The 20,107-nt window shown below is 31.7% G+C and overlaps 1 protein-coding gene across 1 annotated transcript in view; it reads right to left on the bottom strand.

The window, feature by feature from the left end:
- The window catches only part of LOC111698578 (neurexin-3), a gene marked incomplete at its 5' end in the record, with an annotated part of 42,863 nt that extends 23,046 nt beyond the window's left edge, over positions 1-19,817 (bottom strand). The window contains 19 exon segments of the mRNA XM_023468940.1: positions 13-103; positions 1,132-1,184; positions 1,844-1,934; positions 3,757-3,841; positions 6,258-6,361; positions 6,980-7,055; positions 8,221-8,346; positions 8,624-8,731; positions 10,439-10,498; positions 10,568-10,630; positions 11,576-11,677; positions 12,738-12,817; positions 12,912-13,017; positions 13,083-13,148; positions 13,204-13,298; positions 14,063-14,143; positions 17,777-17,839; positions 18,367-18,421; positions 19,737-19,817. Of these exon segments, the coding sequence (XP_023324708.1) occupies positions 13-103; positions 1,132-1,184; positions 1,844-1,934; positions 3,757-3,841; positions 6,258-6,361; positions 6,980-7,055; positions 8,221-8,346; positions 8,624-8,731; positions 10,439-10,498; positions 10,568-10,630; positions 11,576-11,677; positions 12,738-12,817; positions 12,912-13,017; positions 13,083-13,148; positions 13,204-13,298; positions 14,063-14,143; positions 17,777-17,839; positions 18,367-18,421; positions 19,737-19,817 (1,586 nt within the window).
- Between the last annotated feature and the right edge of the window lie 290 nt (positions 19,818-20,107).

The following is a 20,107-nucleotide window of genomic DNA, read 5'->3' on the forward strand; positions in this document are numbered from 1 at the left end:
ATATTTATATACCTGATACTAATTTGATGAACCTCGGTAAGAAGTTCTTCCTCTAGATTTATCTCAAGATAGTTCTTTCCATTAAACTGTATTGTGCTTGCTCCTGGATAAATCTGGTTCAAATTTGCCAAAAATGTTAGTAAATTGCCAATATCAATTTTATATGTTGTATGTATGCAAAGCAAATAGTTTAAATTTGCATATATGGATACATGCTCGAGGCACCAACTCTGTACTGTAAATAGATTTAATTTGCATATATGAATACATGCTCGAGGCACCAACTTTGTACTGTAAATAGATTTAATTTGCATATATGGATACATGCTCGAGGCACCAACCCTGTACTGTAAATAGATTTAATTTGCATATATGGATACATGCTCGAGGCACCAACCCTGTACTGTAAATAGATTTAATTTGTATATATGAATACATGCTCGAGGCACCAACCCTGTACTGTAAATACATTTAATTTGTATATATGGATACATGCTCGAGGCACCAACCCTGTACTGTAAATAGATTTAATTTGCATATATAGATACATGCTCGAGGCACCAACCCTGTACTGTAAATAGATTTAATTTGTATATATGGATACATGCTCGAGGCACCAACCCTGTACTGTAAATAGATTTAATTTGCATATATGGATACATGCTCGAGGCACCAACTCTGTACTGTAAGACCGAATACTTAAAAATTTTACCTACTTTGAGGACATTTTTAACAAAAAGTGATATATTTTAATAAGGAACTTGACTGATTAATTTGGAAATTCATTAAGATCGTAAAAAAGATAAATCTAGATTTTTTACCATTATAGTGGATTGCAGTAGCTGTCACTTTAAATGTTAAAGTTTCTTTTTTGCCGTAAAATAAGAATTGCTTAAAAGCCTAGTCTTCAGTCTTTAGACTTCACAACAAAATTTCTAAACCTTTAAAGCTTTGCCATTATTTAATTAAGATAATCAATTTAAACTTCTAAACTTGTTAAAGTTGACATAAAACTTGTACACTGTACAGACAGGGTTTCGATGATGTCAAGTCACTTAGTCCTTTTTGTTTATTTGAGTACAAAGTAACAATGTTTTCACTTGTTTGCTTTGAATTACATAATAAATATACCTCTGCTGCAAGTAGGTCCGGTAAAGCTGGTTGAGTCGCAATCACATTCGTATCTAAACATTTCGATATATCGATATAAGTAATGAATTCCATTTAATCTTTGCCACTAATTTACAAAAGAATCTCTAATTGGATTATAAGATTTAAATAGACAAGACAACAGTCTTCTGCCGCTTTAGTAATTGTAAATTGGCGGTACAGTCCAAAGTAGGACTGCAAAGGTTGGCCCAGCTCGGATATTCAAATGTACGCCGGTGGGGCTTGAGACAAATAGATAGATAGATCTTATCCTGCCGATGTTGCAATTTGATTGTTCCAGAGCACTCACTAAGTACGTGAGTGAACCTTGATTGGATCAGAGACTATACTACTGGAAATATGAAGTTTGAAACTACGGTGGTTGCTTGTTCAGTCTCTTTAATATCATTGTTTGGAGTAAAATATGTTTTATCAGATAAAATTCTCCTAGTTTTATCAGATAAACTAGGGTTTCAAATCAGAATTCTGTTGCGCGAAATTGCTCGTAATTAAAGGGCTCGAAATTGCGCGCCAGTAAAATCCACTTGCATTAGAAGCTCTACAAATATTTTACATGTCATGCTTTTTGTACAATTTAGGTGAGAACATCATTCAGTTTAGAAATATTTTTTTCTACTAAGGTGAGATAAAAACAGATTTTTATAAATAATTAGTCATGTTTATGCAAACTCACCTATTCCAACTTTCTTTACAGATGCCACCATTTTGACATGGTCGGTCATAGCACTGGCCAGGCATACTGTGACAGGACAACCGAATAGAACCTGGATATATTATATTACAACTTTCTTTACAGATACCACCATTTTGACATGGTCGGTCATAGCACTGCCCAGGCATACTGTGACAGGACAACCGAATAGAACCTGGATATATTATATTACAACTTTCTTTACAGATACCACCATTTTGACATGGTCGGTCATAGCACTGCCCAGGCATACTGTGACAGGACAACCGAATAGAACCTGGATATATTATACTATTTGAAATCTTGATACATTTTTTAAATCAATTTCTTTTTTCGCCAAAAAAAATCACATTCTTACAGACACTTTATATATTTTAAATTTATTGTTTATGCCTTTATAGCTTGTACATTTATAAGCTAAAAATAAGATGTATTTTCTCAATATTATTTAGAACACACATGTTTTTTCTCGTAATTTCCTTTCCAATTTTCTATTAAAAGAAGGACAATTAAAGCAATTAGTGTATCAAATATATAATTAGCTTTCTTCACGATTAGGTCTAATTGATCACCGGAAAATCTATTAGATTAGAGAAATGTTACTTATTATTGTCATTTTAAAAATAGTATTAGTAAATTACTATTTAGGATATCCGAGGAAAACACCTTGATATTCTAAATCTGTTATTTCAAGGCTTAGTTAAACCCTGACAAAAGATTCAGGTAAAAAACGACTCAAAATAATCATCCAATCCACCTCTCCCTCATCCAATCCGCCTCTCCCCATCCAATCCACCTCTTTCTCATCCAATCCGCCTATCTCTCATTCAATCCGCCTCTCTCTTCCAATCCGCCTCTCTCTCATCTAATTCGCCTCTCTCTCATCCAATCCGCCTCTCTCATCTTATCCGCCTCTCTCATCCAATTCGCAACTCTCTCATCCAATCCGCCTCTCTCTCATCCAATCCGCCTCTCTCATTGGCGATACGGTGCCAATAACGAATAAAGGAATTCATTCATTGCCACAAACTCTTATTTCTAACCCGATGTGAAAGAGTTTAGATATTTCAAACCATGAATTCTGAAGGATAACCAAATCTAAGTATCAAAGGTAACAAAATAAAGGGATCAGAAAATTTAAGTTTGTGACAAAGTTTCAATTCTTTTCCAGCTTTTTAAAGACGCGAAACTCGCCAGCTTCAAAGTTTGTCTACTGAATATCAATTTAGTTGCTGAAGGCAAGTAATATCTAAATAAAAACTGCGCCGCCGGAGAAAGATTTTTTTACCTAAAGATAAATTTTTAAACACTAATTGTTTTCGGTAAAATAAAATTCCTTTTAAAATTGGTTGGCAAAGTAAAATTCCCTCAGTTTCCCTGTAATGAAGTTGTAAAAGATTATAAACTTTCTATACAATCATTTTTACACGAATAAAAAAGATTGTATTTATAAAAATAAAGTATAAAACCCTGAGAAATAAAAAGATAAATTTGATAAATCAATGAGATAATTTATTCATATTTTATAGATTAGAAAAGCTTTTACTGCTTGTTTAGAAGTTCTTTTTGTTGGCTGGAAATGCGCGGGATTACCCCACGAAACACGACAGCTTCTGAGACACCTTGAGATCGTCTTTAATCTTTGAAAAAGGCGGGATTGATCTGTTAACCTGATTTTAGAAGTTAAATTCTTGAATAAATAACCACAAAATATACATAGTCCCTGCAGTCCCAAAGTGCGGTCTGCTTATTTTATGATTACAAAATTATCAAATTACCAGAGACATGAAGAATTTTGTTCCATTAAGGCAATTTTGGGATAAATTGAAATCCGAAGAATGATCACAGACTATCATGTTTAGGGGACACCCTGTATGTAACAATAAATTATAAACCTGAATTTTGTTGGTGGGCTAGGTCCCCCAAATCTACAGCTGCTCCATTTACAAAAAGTTCTTTTATACACCCTGTATATCCATCCTAAAAATATGATTTGTAATTATACCCCACCCTGTACGTAGTGTTATATATTTATTCTATAACATTATACATATATATATATATCCTAAAAATGTCATTTATAAATATGTTAAAAGTTACAATGCACACATCTTAAAATGTCTTTCATCCTGTCACATCTTGAAAATTCATTCATCAAAAGCTATCAAAAGTTTTTGAGTTCATCATATCAATTAGATGTTTAAATATTCACCCTGTTGACGTTGTGTTAGGCTGAATGATATTCTTTCGAAAAAAATATCAGAAACATATTTCCTGTGTTCATTCAATATTATTACAAACTAGACATTAAAGGGGGTGTTCGCGAAAAATGAAAGGGGGTATAGGCTTACGGCGAAAAATAATCGCTTTTGATCGCTACTAATCTTACTTCTATCAGTTGCGTCTACAAATTTTTCAGGAATTTTGACAGGAAATTAATCTATTTAGGTTTAGACTACAACTCCGCTTAGACTACATCTACCTCTTCTAGACAACTTCTAGACTGCAAATTTTAGACTACATCTTCTAGACTGCAAATTTTAGACTACATCTTCTAGACTATGTAGACAACAACTTCTAGACTGCAAATTTTAGACTACATCTTCAAGACTACATCTTCTAGACAACAACTTCTAGACTTAATCTTCTAGATTACATCTTCTAGACTACATCTTCTAGATAATATCTTCTAGACTTCATCTTCTAGACTACATCTTCCAGACTACATTTTCTAGACAACATCTTCTAGACTTCATCTTCTAGACTACATCTTCTAGACTACTTCTTCTAGACAACATCTTCTAGACTTCATCTTCTAGACCACATCTTCTAAACTTCATTTTCTAGACTACATCTTCTAGAGTACATCTTCTAGACTTCAACTTCTAGACTACAACTTCTAGCCTACATCTTCTAGACTGCAACTTCAAGACTACATCTCCTAGACTACATCTTCTAGACTACATCTTTTAGACCAAATCTTCTAGACTACATCTTCTAGAGTACACCTTCTAGACTACAATTTCTTGACTACAACTTGTAGACTACATCTTCTAGACTACATCTTCTAGAATACAACTTCTAGACTACATTTTCTAGATTATAACTTCTAGACAACATCTTCTAGAATAAATCTTCTAGACTACATCTTCTTCTAGACTACATCTTCTTCTAGACCACATCTTCTAGACTACATCTTCTAGAGTACACCTTCTAGACTACAATTTCTTGACTACAACTTCTAGACTACATCTTCTAGACTACATCTTCTAGACTACAACTTCTAGACTACATTTTCTTGATTATAACTTCTAGACAACATCTTCTAGAATAAATCTTCTAGACTACATCTTCATGACTACATCTTGTAGAATACAACATCTAGACTTTATCTTCTAGACTGCATTTTCTAGACTACAACTTCTAGACTACATCTTCTAGACTGCAACTTCAAGACTACATCTTCTAGACTACATCTTAAGAATACAACTTCTAAACTGCATCTTCTAAACTGCATTTTTTAAACTTTATCTTCTAAACTATATTATCTAAACTACAACTTCTAGACTACAACTTCTAAACCATATCTTCTAGTCCATAACTTCTAGACTACATTATCAAGACTACAACTTCTAGAATAAACGTAAAAGACTACAACTTCTGAAGTACATTTTCTAGACTACATCTTTAAACTCTGGACTACACTAAATAACTTTATTAAGCAAGTATAGAAAACAATTAGTTGATTATTTTTTTGCTCTAAAGAATTTTCAAATTTGTTCCATAAATGTTGGATACTGTGTTAATATCATTTAGTAAAATAACGTCTAGACCTTTTTTACCAGAGAAGGATAGATAGTTTTAATCATGCAAACCTTGAAGATATAACATTAGTAGGATTATTCTTATTTTGTATGCACAGCGTATTCCTTGATCAGATTAATATTAGACACAGTAGGTCGTCTTCCGCGGAGTTATTGAACGATTCTCAAAATACGACGCAGCGACGGATATTTCAACTGTTTTCATATTTGTACAATACGTATAATGTACATTTTTATTATCTTTAATATAACGAAATGGTCAAAATTATAAAGTTTAAATTCAAAGTTTTGAATTTTCTTCAGTGTCAGCTAATTGGTCGAAGAAAAAGAATCTGCTGATGAGATGAATTAAGGTACCCGCGCTTGGTCGTAAATAACAAGTTTAGCTAGTTTTCCCTTTAAAAGTGAACCCACTCATCTTAGAATCTCAAAACCAAGCTAAAACATATCTTTGGTTCTTTCAAGTTTCCCAATCAAAATTTGAGGCAATTCGGTTCAGGGGTTCATGAGTTATGATCTGACATCTAAACAAACAAACAAACAGAGATTACAACTATACAGAGATAAATTACCTGCAGTGATGTACTCCAGACTGATGTTGGGTATGAATTCTTGTTTTCCAGATAGTCCAGCCCACCCAGGTAAAAAGGTCCATTTAAAAAGACCTCTTCAGAGTCTAAATTTTTTTGTAGACATATGGAAAATGAAGTCTTTGGGAATAAATTGTACGCCCATTTAAGAATAAGTCTTACGATAATGTTATAAAAAATCAAAAACAGTGCATCAAAAAAAGATTGAACGTTGTGGTCTACCTCCGTTGTATCTTTAAAATTGACGGAGCTATTAAACATTGGAACAGTTTTGTTGATTTTCAATTGATTGGAATCTGGACAAATCTCCGTCAATTTTTTCACGCCTGACACTTTATTACACCTTAACGGGCATTACAAACTAATCTTGGCTTGGCACAATCAAATAATGTTTATAAAGTCAATTTCTCTATGGAAAAGTTTCACACCCAGAACTTTGGAGCCATCGAAATAATCTATAATATGTAGTATTGACAACTTTTCAATGGGTTTTATACTATTATACCTAAATCTCAGTAATTGTAAAAATAAATAAATAGCCATGAAATATGCGGGAACAGTTTTAAAAAGCGCAATTTAATTAATTAAATAAAAACACTAAATATCTGTAGCATTCCATTATCAGTATGTTTAGAAAACATCTTTTTTTTAAATTATTTAGATGTCTCCAAAGTGCTGGGTTGAACTGTATTTATTAGTTTTACCTCCAGGTTTAGTAAACACCTCTGTTTCATCATCAATAGTAATCCTACCCTGATGCTTCATTATACTAATCTCAATCTACAATTCACAGATTTTGCTATCTTAGATCAGAATATTCACAGATTTCGATCTCAGATCAGAATATTCATAGATTTAGATCTAAGATTAGAATATTAACAGATTTAGATCTAAGATCAGAATATTAACAGATTTAGATCTAAGATTAGAATATTAACAGATTTAGATCTAAGATCAGAATATTCACAGATTTAGATCTAAGATCAGAATATTCACAGATTTAGATCTAAGATTAGAATATTAACAGATTTAGATCTCAGATCAGAATATTCACAGATTTAGATTTCAGATTAGAATATTCACAGATTTAGATCTCAGATCAGAATATTCACAGATTTAGATCTCATATCAGAATATTCACAGATTTAGATCTCAGATCAGAATGTTCCCAGATTTAGATCTCAGATCAGAATGTTCCCAGATTTAGATCTCAGATCAGAATGTTCACAGATTTAGATCTCAGATCAGAATATTCACAAATTTAGTTCTCAGATCAGAATATTCACAGATTGAGATTTCAGATCAGAATATTCACAGATTGAGATTTCATATCAGAATATTCACAGATTGAGATTTCAGATCAGAATATTCACAGATTGAGATATCAGATCAGAATATTCACAGATTGAGATTTCAGATCAGAATATTCACAGATTGAGATTTCAGATCAGAATATTCACAGATTGAGATTTCAGATCAGAATATTCATAGATTGAGATTTCAGATCAGAATATTCACAGATTGAGATTTCAGATCAAAATACTCATAAATTAGACACTTTTTATATGATCTAAAAAATGTTCAATTCATATCTTGCAAGTTTTTATATTAGCTCAATATATACAGCGGAATAGAAAAACGACATTTAAGGAATCTTCATGTGTATTTCCCGTTATTATAGAGTAAAAATTTTTACGAGTAACTTGAAAATCAACTAATTAAGTAAAATGAGTCTGTGTATAGTGTACAGTGTACAATTGCTTCCTATTGAATAATAGTTTTATGAAGAATGATTAATGATTCAATTTTTAAAAAATTCATGTTATATGTCCCAACAAGCTCAATTTGGAAGTGATGTACGATTTATTCAGAATGTATGCTTAATGTTGTTTTCGACCAAATTGAGAAGAAAGACATTAATAATAGAGTATTTAGTTTTTCCTACCTTATGCCATTTCCCGTCTGCAATCTGTTTATCTGATTGGGAAGCTTGTATCTTGATTGTATCAACACCAAGGTTTAAATGAAGAAAAATATTTCCATTGATTAACTCAACAGCGAAGAAATCCTTCTGAAAAATTATATCACATAGTAGAACCACAATGAGCTAGACTGCTTTGAAAAGCTACATAATTTTTTTTTAGAACAGGGTTGATATTAAATTGTCGCAACGCCTTGCCCTTAGGGTTCATCTCATTAACTTTTTTCCATGTACTTTAGAAGGAAATCAGGAGTAATTGATAAATTCTTATCGATTTTTACTCTAAAATGTAACTTTTTAAGCCGACATCTTATCTTCCTACTTTTTTAGTTTAGATATTTTTAAAGATTTGGATAAGCGTTTTTACCTTTTGTTCGTTGATTCCACTGTTGAATAGAATTAGACCAGAGGGTTCAATGGTTCTAATCTTTAGAGAGATAGAACCCGTTGAATTAAACCGCCAGGGGGGTAGAACCTTAATATTTAATATACAGGAACCAGAATAATTAGGACAGGGGGAACCAGACTACCCAGGACAAAGGGAAACCAAAATACTTAGGACAGGGGGAACCAGAAAACTTGGGAAAAGGGGAACCAGAATACTTAGGACAGAGGTAACCAGAATACTTACTTAGGACAAGGGTAACCAGTATACTTAGGACAAATGGAACCAGAATCCTTAAGGCAAGGGGAACCAGAATACTCAGGACAGGGAACCATAATATTTAGGACATGGGGAACCAGAATACTTAAAATAAGTAGCACTAGAATACTTAAGACAGGAGGAACCATAATATTTACGACAATGGGAACCATACTAATTAGGACAGGGGGAACCAGAATACTTAGGACAGGACCGGAACCAGAATACCTAGGACAAGGGAACAAACAAATTCAAGTATTAACTCTATATTTTGTGTTCTAAACTTCTAATACTAGACAATATATCCTTTTTTTATTGAACAGCTATAGTCTGACATTTGAAATACTAAACCGATTAAGCTCAATTATCCTCCATCAAACAATCTTTTTATTTTAAAAAGTGTCGGAAAGGCGAATTGAATCGAAATAAATGGGGGAGGGTCGGGAAATAAGAATACGTAGATGGTGCACTCTACGGAAACTATGTCCGGCCCCACTCGGGATAAATCAGAGGTCCTCGTTAAAAGTCATTGAGCCTTAAACTTGGAAGCCTTTTCATCCATTAAATGTATTTTTTTTTTGTATTTAATATTTAATACTTTTTTGATACTTTTTACAAACTAGTGCTGCCAGGAATAGGAATAATTACAAGGAGTTTCTTGAGGCGTAGCACGCTTTTATGAATATATCAAGACTATATCTCCAGGGTAGCACGCTGTTATAAATATATCAAGACTATATCTCCAGGGTAGCACGCTGTTATAAATATATCAAGACTATATCTCCAGGGTAGCACGCTGTTATAAATATATCAAGACTATATCTCCAGGGTAGCACGCTGTTATAGATATATCAAGACTGTATCTCCAGGGTAGCACGCTGTTATAGATATATCAAGACTGTATCTCCTGGGTAGCACGCTGTTATAAATATATCAAGACTATATCTCCAGGGTAGCAACGCTGTTTTAAATATATCAAGACTATATCTCCAGGGTAGCACGCTGTTATAAATATATCAAGACTATATCTCCAGGGTAGCACGCTGGTATAAATATATCAAGACTATGTCCCCAGGGTAGCACGCTGTTATAAATATATCAAGACTATATCTCCAGGGTAGCACGCTGTTATAAATATATCAAGACTATGTCCCCAGGGTAGCACGCTGTTATAAATATATCAAGACTATATCTCCAGGGTAGCACGCTGTTATAAATATATCAAGACTATTTCTCCAGGGTAGCACGCTGTTATACATATATCAAGACTATATCTCCATGGTAGCACGCTGTTAACAATATATCAAGACTATATCTCCAGAGTCCAGGGTTACCCGCAAAGAATGGGAATATATTGACGACCTGAAACTCTGGGAGAATATCTGTGGAAAAAATAAATCTGGAAAAGAAAAAAACTAAGTTTAAAGCTTCAAGGGAATATAAGTTTAAGCATAAAAGGATAAATAGATTACGTACAGTCGTCTGTGAAGTCCTTTATAGGCCCCCCTGTATAATGTACAGTTATAAAGCTATTCTTACCAGATACGAATTTTTAGCAGAAAGTGAAATAACTTGGCTGTAATCAGAACTGTCCTCCTCCTTTAACAAATTGCTTGCATTAAAACCAAATATTTAATTTTCTTGTTTCTCTTTTTAACAAAATCTTACCATCGAAATTTTGTCCTGGTTGATAAAATCCACGTAGGGTAGTGGGACTGATGTTCGTAAATCCTAGAGAAATCATAAAATACAAAATAAATATAAAATTTTTGATAACAATGCGAAGCAAAGACCTTAGGTGAGAGGGATAGAGTTTGTGTTCACAATTCACTTTAACATATTATTTTCAAAACACTAACAAAGGTTTGAATTTTTCTGGAATAAATACGAAATCCAGGCTTCTGAAATAATTTTTTAGACAAGATTTTAAGGAGTACAGAGCCTGCGATTTAAAAAATTCAAGAAAATACGACTCGGGTCTAAGCTGTTGTTGAGCCTTATTTACGGCTCGGGCTTTCGAATTTAAGTTGCATCTATTTTTCAACAGAATTTAGTTCATGGAACCGGTTTAATGTTGTATTTGGCGGATTTTCATAGTTGGAATTGGTGCATTCCGGGTTTTGATGAAAATAAGACCCAACATTAAGCCTTGTTCTTCACTAAAACCAACCAAGGTCGGTTTTATTTTCATTGGGCATAACTCCTTAAGTCGAGCCTAAGATCTCGCAGCTGTCAATCACGTGACACAAGCTCCACAAGCTGTCGTCAGAGTTGGGTCTAAGATTGGGTCTTAAAGCTGCGTTTAAGGAATTAAGACTTGAGCCGAAGCTTTTAAATCGCGGGCTCTGATTCGTTAAAGTTAGATATAAACAATCCCTCTAACCTCCCAATCCTGGAAATTAAACAGAGACTACTACTGTCCTGTCTGTATACAGTGGGACACATAAAAATGTGAAATAGGAAGATGGAATCTAATAAAAAATATCATTTAAACTTAATAAGTGAAATAGGTGTGAATTCAGTTTAATGAACAGTTAAAAAACATGACTTAGGTCTAACGGTCGTCTTCTTATTCCCCAGTTTTTTGGGTCTCACTGTGGTGTGTATCCTGTAGCTTGTATAATGTATATTTTTGCTAATTTAGAAAATTTTAAAATAAATATAATTTTACCCAACCTGGCATTTAAAATCAATATGTCCAAGTTTAATCACGCTCTGTTGGTTATTTTTAGCCAGAGATATTAGGTTCAATTTGATAGATCCAGCCTCATAGTAGACCTAGATATATACAAATATATAGATCCAGACTCATAGTAGACCTAGATATATACAAATATATAGATCCAGCCTCATAGTAGACCAAGATATATACAAATATATAGATCCAGCATCATAGTAGACCTAGATATATACAAATATATAGATCCAGCCTCATAGTAGACCTAGATATATACAAATATATAGATCCAGCCTCATAGTAAACCTAAATATATACAAATATATAGATCCAGCCTCATAGTAGACCTAGATATATACAAATATATAGATCCAGCTTCATAGTAAACCTAGATATATACAAATAAATAGATCCAGCCTCATATTAAACCTATAAATATACAAATAGTAATGGAACAATAATAAGTATTTATAGCTTCCACTTCAAAAACTACTTTTACAATTATTATTTGTTAAAATTAGCGAAATTTAGAAAGTAAAATAATATTTTTTTTTAAGTTATCTAATCCATATTGACTGATTATTAATTCATCAGTTGTGTCCTATAAACCAACAAACCAAAATAATATATTTTAAGATTTTTGGCTATTTTATACAACACTAGCTTAGAAACCAAGCGTGGCCCAGTTGAAGTCATAGAAAGTCCACCGATTACCCGCGCTTTGTCGTTTTAGCTATTTCTCCCGTGAAAATAAAATCTCAAAACCAATTAAAACATTTCAGTGGCTCTCCCGAGTTCCCCAATAAAAATTTGAGGCACATCGGTCCAGGGATTTCTGATTTCTGATCGGACAAACAAACAGACAGACAAACAGAGATTACAACTTTATATATAGAAGATACCATGCACCATTGCGTTGCAAAGGGGTTCTTCTTTACAAAGATTCGAATGATATTTATTTACACTTTTATTTTTACTAAAATGTATTTCCGGGATGCAGTTTAAATGAGGTGCAGAAGCAGTGAGTGTACTGCAAACTTTTGGGAAAGTTTCAATGCAAGAATACAATACATTGTCCGCAAAACCATTCGGTCTAAATTAGAGAAAATATAAAGTGTTTGGTCCGAGTAGAAGTTTGTTAACCTTGAACCCTATACTTACCATCTTCATGCAACCAATTAGATTATAGATTGGTTCCAGAACCTTCTCCTGGTTCTCTTCATCACTTCCACCAAACAAAACTAAACAAGATGGCGGGGGTGAAACTATCTCAAATAAGAGAAATAATTTGTTAAAAACAGTTCTTTATTTTATATAGTAAAAGAGATTACTTACTTTTGGTTGTCAAGATGTACTTTTGATGGCCAACAGACCTCCAGGTTTCAGAATACTTCTCGTCCACTAGAAGGGTCACATGGCACATTGTCTGACCGTCCGCCATCTTGAAAACAGTTGATTTATAGTTTCGCGCATTTTTCAAGTAATAAAAACAAATTCAAAATTTACCTGACTCGTTTTCCTGGTCAATACCACTTCATGCCAATGGTTATCGTTGAAGAATTCCCCTATTGGCTAAATAAAGAGTTGTTTTTGTAAAAGAATTTTTTACTTTTTTATGATAATTTACCTTAATTGCAGTGTCCAATTGTCCCGAATTAAGATGAATGGTTAGACCTATTTTCCCTTCTTTCAGAAAGATCAGCACAAAATCACTGGCATGCCCTGGAATATAGTAGATGGCTTAAAAATTTAAAGCAGAAAAATGACGGAAAAAAAATTACCTCGAGAATTTTCTTCTGATCTAAACCGAATTTTAAATAAAATTTCCGCAGCATAATTTGTGAAACTTCCTTAACTTCCATGTTGAGTTATTTTATTGATATTGCTGTACAAGGAATCCCTCTTTTCATTTCTGGTTCCAGTAAACTTAATTAAATGCAAACTTGAAGAATAAAAGTACATGCTTTCAAGCTCTAACTTTAATTAAAGGCGGACTCAAAATATATATTTATTATCAAACAGGGATTAAGGATTTATTCTCCGAACTCCTGCCAACAATTTCTCAATTTTCTGGCTTTCAATCCTGTACCAGGATGTTTTTTTTCTTAATTTTCGAATCATAAAACGGCGTCGTCTTCCACATTTTTAATAAGATTATGGTTTCTAGGGTACAGGTGTAAATAGGCATTGTTATCTTTGCATAGAGGGTCCTTTATTATTACGCCTACTGTCCCTTTACGGATTCCCTACCCATAAAACATTTATCAAAATTACAATTGTAAACATATTGAAAATACGCCACAATCCCTTTAATGAAAATCTTTTTTTACATTTTCGTTAATTTTCTTAGGTTTACAGGGCAAATTAAACTGCGTGCAAGATGAAAGTATCGGAAAGCAATTTTTTCTTCTTTAAATGTGGGTTACATCAGCATGATAAGAAACAATTTGGACAATTTATTTTTTCCCTTGCAAATAGTATATTACCTGTGTAGAAGAGAATACCAGAGGATTTCTGGGTTTTAAAATAAAATGAAATTTTATCCTCCAGCGAGAGAATTGGTAAACCTAAACAAGAGAGAATTGGTAAACTTAAACAAGAGAGTAAACAAGAGAGAATTGGTAAACCTAAACAAGAGAGAATTGGTAAACCTAAAAAAGAGAGAATTGGTAAACCTAAAAAAGAGAGAATTGGTAAACTTAAACAAGAGAGAATTGGTAAACTTAAACAAGAGAGAAAAGGTAAACTTAAACAAGGAGAGAATCGGTAAACTTAAACAAGAGAGAATTGGTAAACTTAAACAAGAGAGAATTGGTAAACTTAAACAAAAGAGAATTGGTAAACTTAAACAAGAGAAAATACAATTATTTCGGTCGAAATGTTTTATAAGAATATTCCTAATTGTAGCATAAAAATGGTTTGGTTTGGAAGAATGGAAATGGTTTACCTGGAAAATGGAAATGGTTTTGTTTGGAAGAATGGACATGGATTGGTTTGGAAGATTGGAAATAGTTTGGTTTGGAAGAATGGACATTGGTTTGTAGGAATAAAATTGGTTTTGTTTGGAAGAATGAAAATAGTTTTTTTTGGAAGAATTGAAATGGTTTGGTTTGGAAGAATTGAAATGGTTTGGTTTGGAAGAATGGAAATGGTTTGGTTTGGAAGAATGAAAATTGATTGGTTTTCAAACGTGGTTTTGTTTTCTAAATTTAAATTGTTTTTTGGGAAGAAATGGTTTGGTTTGAATTGAAGACTTAACTGTAGAATTGGCGTCTATAACGAAATATCTCGATAACAAACATTTCAGGATAAACTTATTCTTTCTTTAGATAAAACTTTGAACAGTTATAGATTTATTTCTGGATTGGTTGGTTTATATCACTTAAAATAAACAAAATAAAAGCCAAAATTTAAAAAACAGCGCTGGAACTCACACAGTTTTAACAAGAGCTAAACATGTTCAGACTTTAGTTAAGCAAAACTAACCAGAACTTTACACGTTTGAACAATTTTCTGTATCGAAAAATAAACTTTTTATCTTTCAGAAAAGCACTATACAAAACTACAAATAAGAAAAAATATTCACATTCTGTAAAAACGGGAAAACATTGTTGCTCAAAGTAGCCTTGATTTCTGTTGTGAGTATTTTTTGAATCAATTAAAGTTAAAGCGAAAAGATGTTTTGCTTTTTTAAAATTCTAAAATGTAAAATTCTATTCTTATTTCTTCTTCATAGTTAGTTGGAATATTTCCATATCTATTTGTTAATTGGATAAACGTAGATATATATATGGAACATTATGTTAATCAATTATATATCTATATATATCTATATATATATCTATATATCTATTTGTTAATTGGATAAACGTAGATATATATATGGAACATTATGTTAATCAATTATATATGAAGATGAAGTTTCATGATTTGATTGGCAGGCAATAATATCTCTTGCTAATTCAAATTATGGAAAAATCGTAGATCTTAGATTTTACCCTAGCTAATCTAAGGTGTTGAAGACATAATTTCAAGTGACCCTCCATTTATAAGCTGGCATGTCCGATTCACATTGTTTAAAACTTTATCTGGTCTTTAACAAATGAGATATCCTTTTTTGTATGGCTAAAAAATGATTATTTTGAAGCATTGGTTCTTGCAGTCACTTAAAAATACGTCTGGAGTCTCTTTGATCAGAAATAATGTTTTTTTTAATCGTTTCCACATAAATAACAGTTTTGTAAGATTATATTTAGATCTCTTTAACCAATTGAAAAATTATTCAAAACTTTGTTTCAAAAACTAATCCTTGAGGATGCTCACGCACAATGATGCATATTTGATTAAAGATTGATCAAACAGTTAATCAATCAATCAATCAATCAATTAATCAATCAATCAATCAATAAAGAGTTTTAGTTGTTTCGGGTTTACTTATGCACTGAAATTGTATCAAAAGACAAGTGTGAAAGTACGAAAGTAAATTGTCTAAAGAATTTTATTGTTTCATTTATAACACATAAAGAGCGTACTGCATTTTTTTGGGAGGAATATAACTAAATGTAAACAAACTCCGGTAAGTTGCACTTTTGCCTATTAAACATAAACTGCAGTGCAGTTCACGTCAGTACACTGTCAACACAAATATTTAGAGGTTTTTATTTCACATTTTTTAACCTTTTATCAGTGGATTCTCCATTCGTGTACAAAGTGCAATAAATAAAACTGTACAGTTAGCAGATTTTTTAGCAAAGTCATTTTTAAGAAATACAGTCATTCCTAAAATTAAATTGAACAGAATGACTTTAAAAAAAGAAAATTGAATTTAAAAACTTTAAAATAAAATACCTGTGTATCTAATAATTTTGTAAAGATACCAAAGTTTAATGTCTTTATTTCGCCATATTAAATATATTTTTATGTGTACAGTCTTTTTTTGTAATAAGGTAGTGTAACAGAAAATCAGGAACCTTTGCCTGAAGTTTTCTAAGTGCTTTATCTTTCCAACCTGATGGTGTAAATCTTCGATATTTTAAACTATGGCTATTAGATTTAACAAAATTAATATTTTAAAATAACAAGGATGCGATATCAGGTTATAAAGATTTAAGAAAATTAAAGCAATTTTAGAAAATTAGAGTTTAAGGTAATTTGAAATTATATTCTGTGACTAAACCCCTAGACATTGTTAAACATGAGTAACAACCTGTTTCCTTTAATTATATTCTGTGACTAAACCCCTGGACATTGTTAAACATGAGTAACAACCTGTTTCCTTAAATTATATTCTGTGACTAAACCCCTAGACATTGTTAAACATGAGAAACAACCTGTTTCCTTAAATTATATTCTGTGACTAAACCCCTAGACATTGTTAAACATGAGAAACAACCTGTTTCCTTGAATTATATTCTGTGACTAAACCCCTAGACATTGTTAAACATGAGAAACAACCCGTTACCTTGAATTATATTCTGTGACTAAACCCCTAGACATTGTTAAACATGAGAAACAACCTGTTTCCTTGAATTATATTCTGTGACTAAACCCCTAGACATTGTTAAACATGAGAAACAACCTGTTTCCTTGAATTATATTCTGTGACTAAACCCCTAGACATTGTTAAACATGAGAAACAACCTGTTTCCTTGAATTATATTCTGTGNGAAACCTTCCAGTTCAAAACCTTTCAGTTCAAAATCTTCAAGTTAGAAACCTTCCATTTTAAAACCTTTTAGACCTTCAAGTTCAAACCTTTCAGTTCAAAACCTTCAAGATTAAAACTTTCAAGTTCAAAATATTTTTGTCTAAAACCTTCAAGATTAAAACTTTCAAGTTCATGACCTTCAACCTCAAAACCTTCAAGTTGAAAATATTTTTGTCTAAAATCTTCAAGTTTATATCTTCAGGTTTAAAACCATATTAACATTGATGTTAAAAATCAGGTTGAACACTTTAAAATGATCAAGTACAAAACTTTACTTACATCTGCCTATATACAATTATTTCAGTTAACACATTTTCAACTTGAAGCGTTCAAAATTAAAACTTTCAAGCTTTAAACAATGAAGTCTTTAAACCACCAATTTCAAACCATTCATTTTTAAACCTTTTACACTTAACTCGAAACTAATACTGAACTGAACTCAAAGTTTAAAATAAATCTAAAATATTCCAAAATATGATTTAAAACTTATTACCTTTGCGAAGTTGAAAAATGATTCCATTTCTTCCGTTGAAAAAAGTTTCAGGTACTTCCAGTTCTAGAATATATTAATTCTATAAACAATCTAGTTCTAGAATATTTAATTATTCTATAAACAATCCAGTTCTAGAATATATTAATTATTCTATAAACAATCCAGTTCTAGAATATATTAATTATTCTATAAACAATCCAGTTCTAGAATATATTAATTATTCTATAAATAATCCAGTTCTAGAATGGTCCAAAGGAATTGAGTTTTTGCCACAAATTCAAATTTTCTAATCCCTATATCATTGCAAATTAATGGTATAAACCTTTGATATTTTTAAATTTTTGATCTAACAGAATTCAAAGTTTGAAATATCAGAGGTCTGCAACATCGGAATCCCAAGATATAGGGATTAGAAAATCATGGTTTGTCGCAAGAACTCAGTTTCTTTCCAGGAAATTGATAAAATACGCAATAAATTAAAAAAATTCTTTTGTGCAGAAAAAAAAAGTTATAAAACTGCATCAAAGATGAAAAAAAATTCTAAAAAATAAGGCAAATTAAATATTTTTTTTTAACTTTTCCAAACTTACTTGTTTCACAATAAATTCCAGTGAAGTTTGTTCTTTCACAGTCGCAAGTTGGTCCCTGGAATATTTTCTATTTATATAAATTGTATTTAATTAGTAAATAAAGTTTTAGGGATTTATTCTCAGTTTATCTCCTTCATTCAGTTTATTGATGATTACTTTATTCATATTTTAATTCAACTACAAAGCACGAGATAATACAAATAAAAAATCACAATTACTATGTAGTTTGGAACCGCCTAACCAGAGTAGGTTGTTTTAATTGGTTGGCTCATTATAAGAGAATGAGAATTGTAGATAAATACATGGGTGTACACTGTACACTGTACGTACAGTGTATATTTAAACATAGTAATGATAAATCAGAAAAAAGGTAAAGCGGCGGAAGGGTTGGAACAGAGGGTAACATGTATTATTAGAATCATGTTTATGAACTACAGGGTGAAGAAGATAGTAAAAACTAAGCTTATCAGCATGAAAAACAGATTATTTTTACAGATATAACTTGCATAATTATGTAAATAGTTCTTGGTGACTTTTTAAAAAATGATTTTACAGATTTAGTTTCTTCAAGCTTTAATTCTATCGAATTCCATAATTTTGGAAATAAAGCGGAAGGAAAACATTCTAGAGCTTTAAAAAGAACCCGCTCAAGTTTAAATGATTTTGTTCAGTTTAAGAATTAAACATATCATGAAAGGAAGTTGGAAGGCTTACATAAAAGTATTTATGCTTAAAAAATAGAACACCTAGTTTATATGTATCATCAAGATGTAGAAGTTCTAATATGAAAAAAATTGGATTTGAATGTGTCTGACATAAACTATTATTTACTGCAGATTTAATTTTCTGTAGTTTAGTATTTTTTACGCCCCTCACCCCCAATAAAAGTGCATTATAAACTAGTAGACGAATGTTCAATGGTAAAATATTTTTTAATCTAATGATTCAGAGCAAAACTTGAGCTAGCAATCTTAATGGAAACATGTTCAATTTGATAGTCCCAATTTAAAAATTCATCAATTTTAAGTCTAACAATCTCATTTCCGATTTTTAATTTTTAGTGATTAGGATCAAAATGCATATTTGTATTCCTAAATATCATAAACTTTATTTTGGAAACATTTAATGTTAAACGGTTTGCCTGAAACCATGCAGCTGAATTTTTTAGTTCAAAGTTTGCATCAATTACTAAAGTTTCGATATTTGGAAATGATTTTTAAAAAATAGTGTCAACAGCAAATAGATTAGTAAAAAAGACGTTGCTAAAGGCAAATCGTTTATGTATATGAGAAATAGTAGGGTCCAACACTTCCCTGGGGAACACCACATACAATTAAAATATGTCCTGTTTGTATCTATCTATCTATTACCTGATCTGTAGCTATACATCTTCCATTGTTCTGGCAGCGTGTGGTGTATGTACACGCATCTAATGTACTTGCTCGGATACCCTACAGTACAATTATACTTTATGTACCATAGATATACAAGAATATAGATCGCTTATGTTGTCTTCACCATACCGGAGGGTTACAGTTGAAATTGAAAATGGCAATTTAGCTATGGCACTAGCTAAATTGTATAATGTATATCTATGTTATGTACACATTAAACCGCACCTAACAAAACATGTACTTTATTGTTACTTGAAACTATCTGTTTTTCTAGGAATTGTACAAAGCGTAACCTTTGAAAATTCTAAAAAATGAATAAACAATTTGACAGACAGTTTATTTTTAGA

The sequence above is a fragment of the Eurytemora carolleeae genome, unplaced genomic scaffold (genome assembly GCF_000591075.1).
Source record: "Eurytemora carolleeae unplaced genomic scaffold, Eaff_2.0 scaffold297, whole genome shotgun sequence".
NCBI lineage: Eukaryota > Metazoa > Arthropoda > Copepoda > Calanoida > Temoridae > Eurytemora > Eurytemora carolleeae.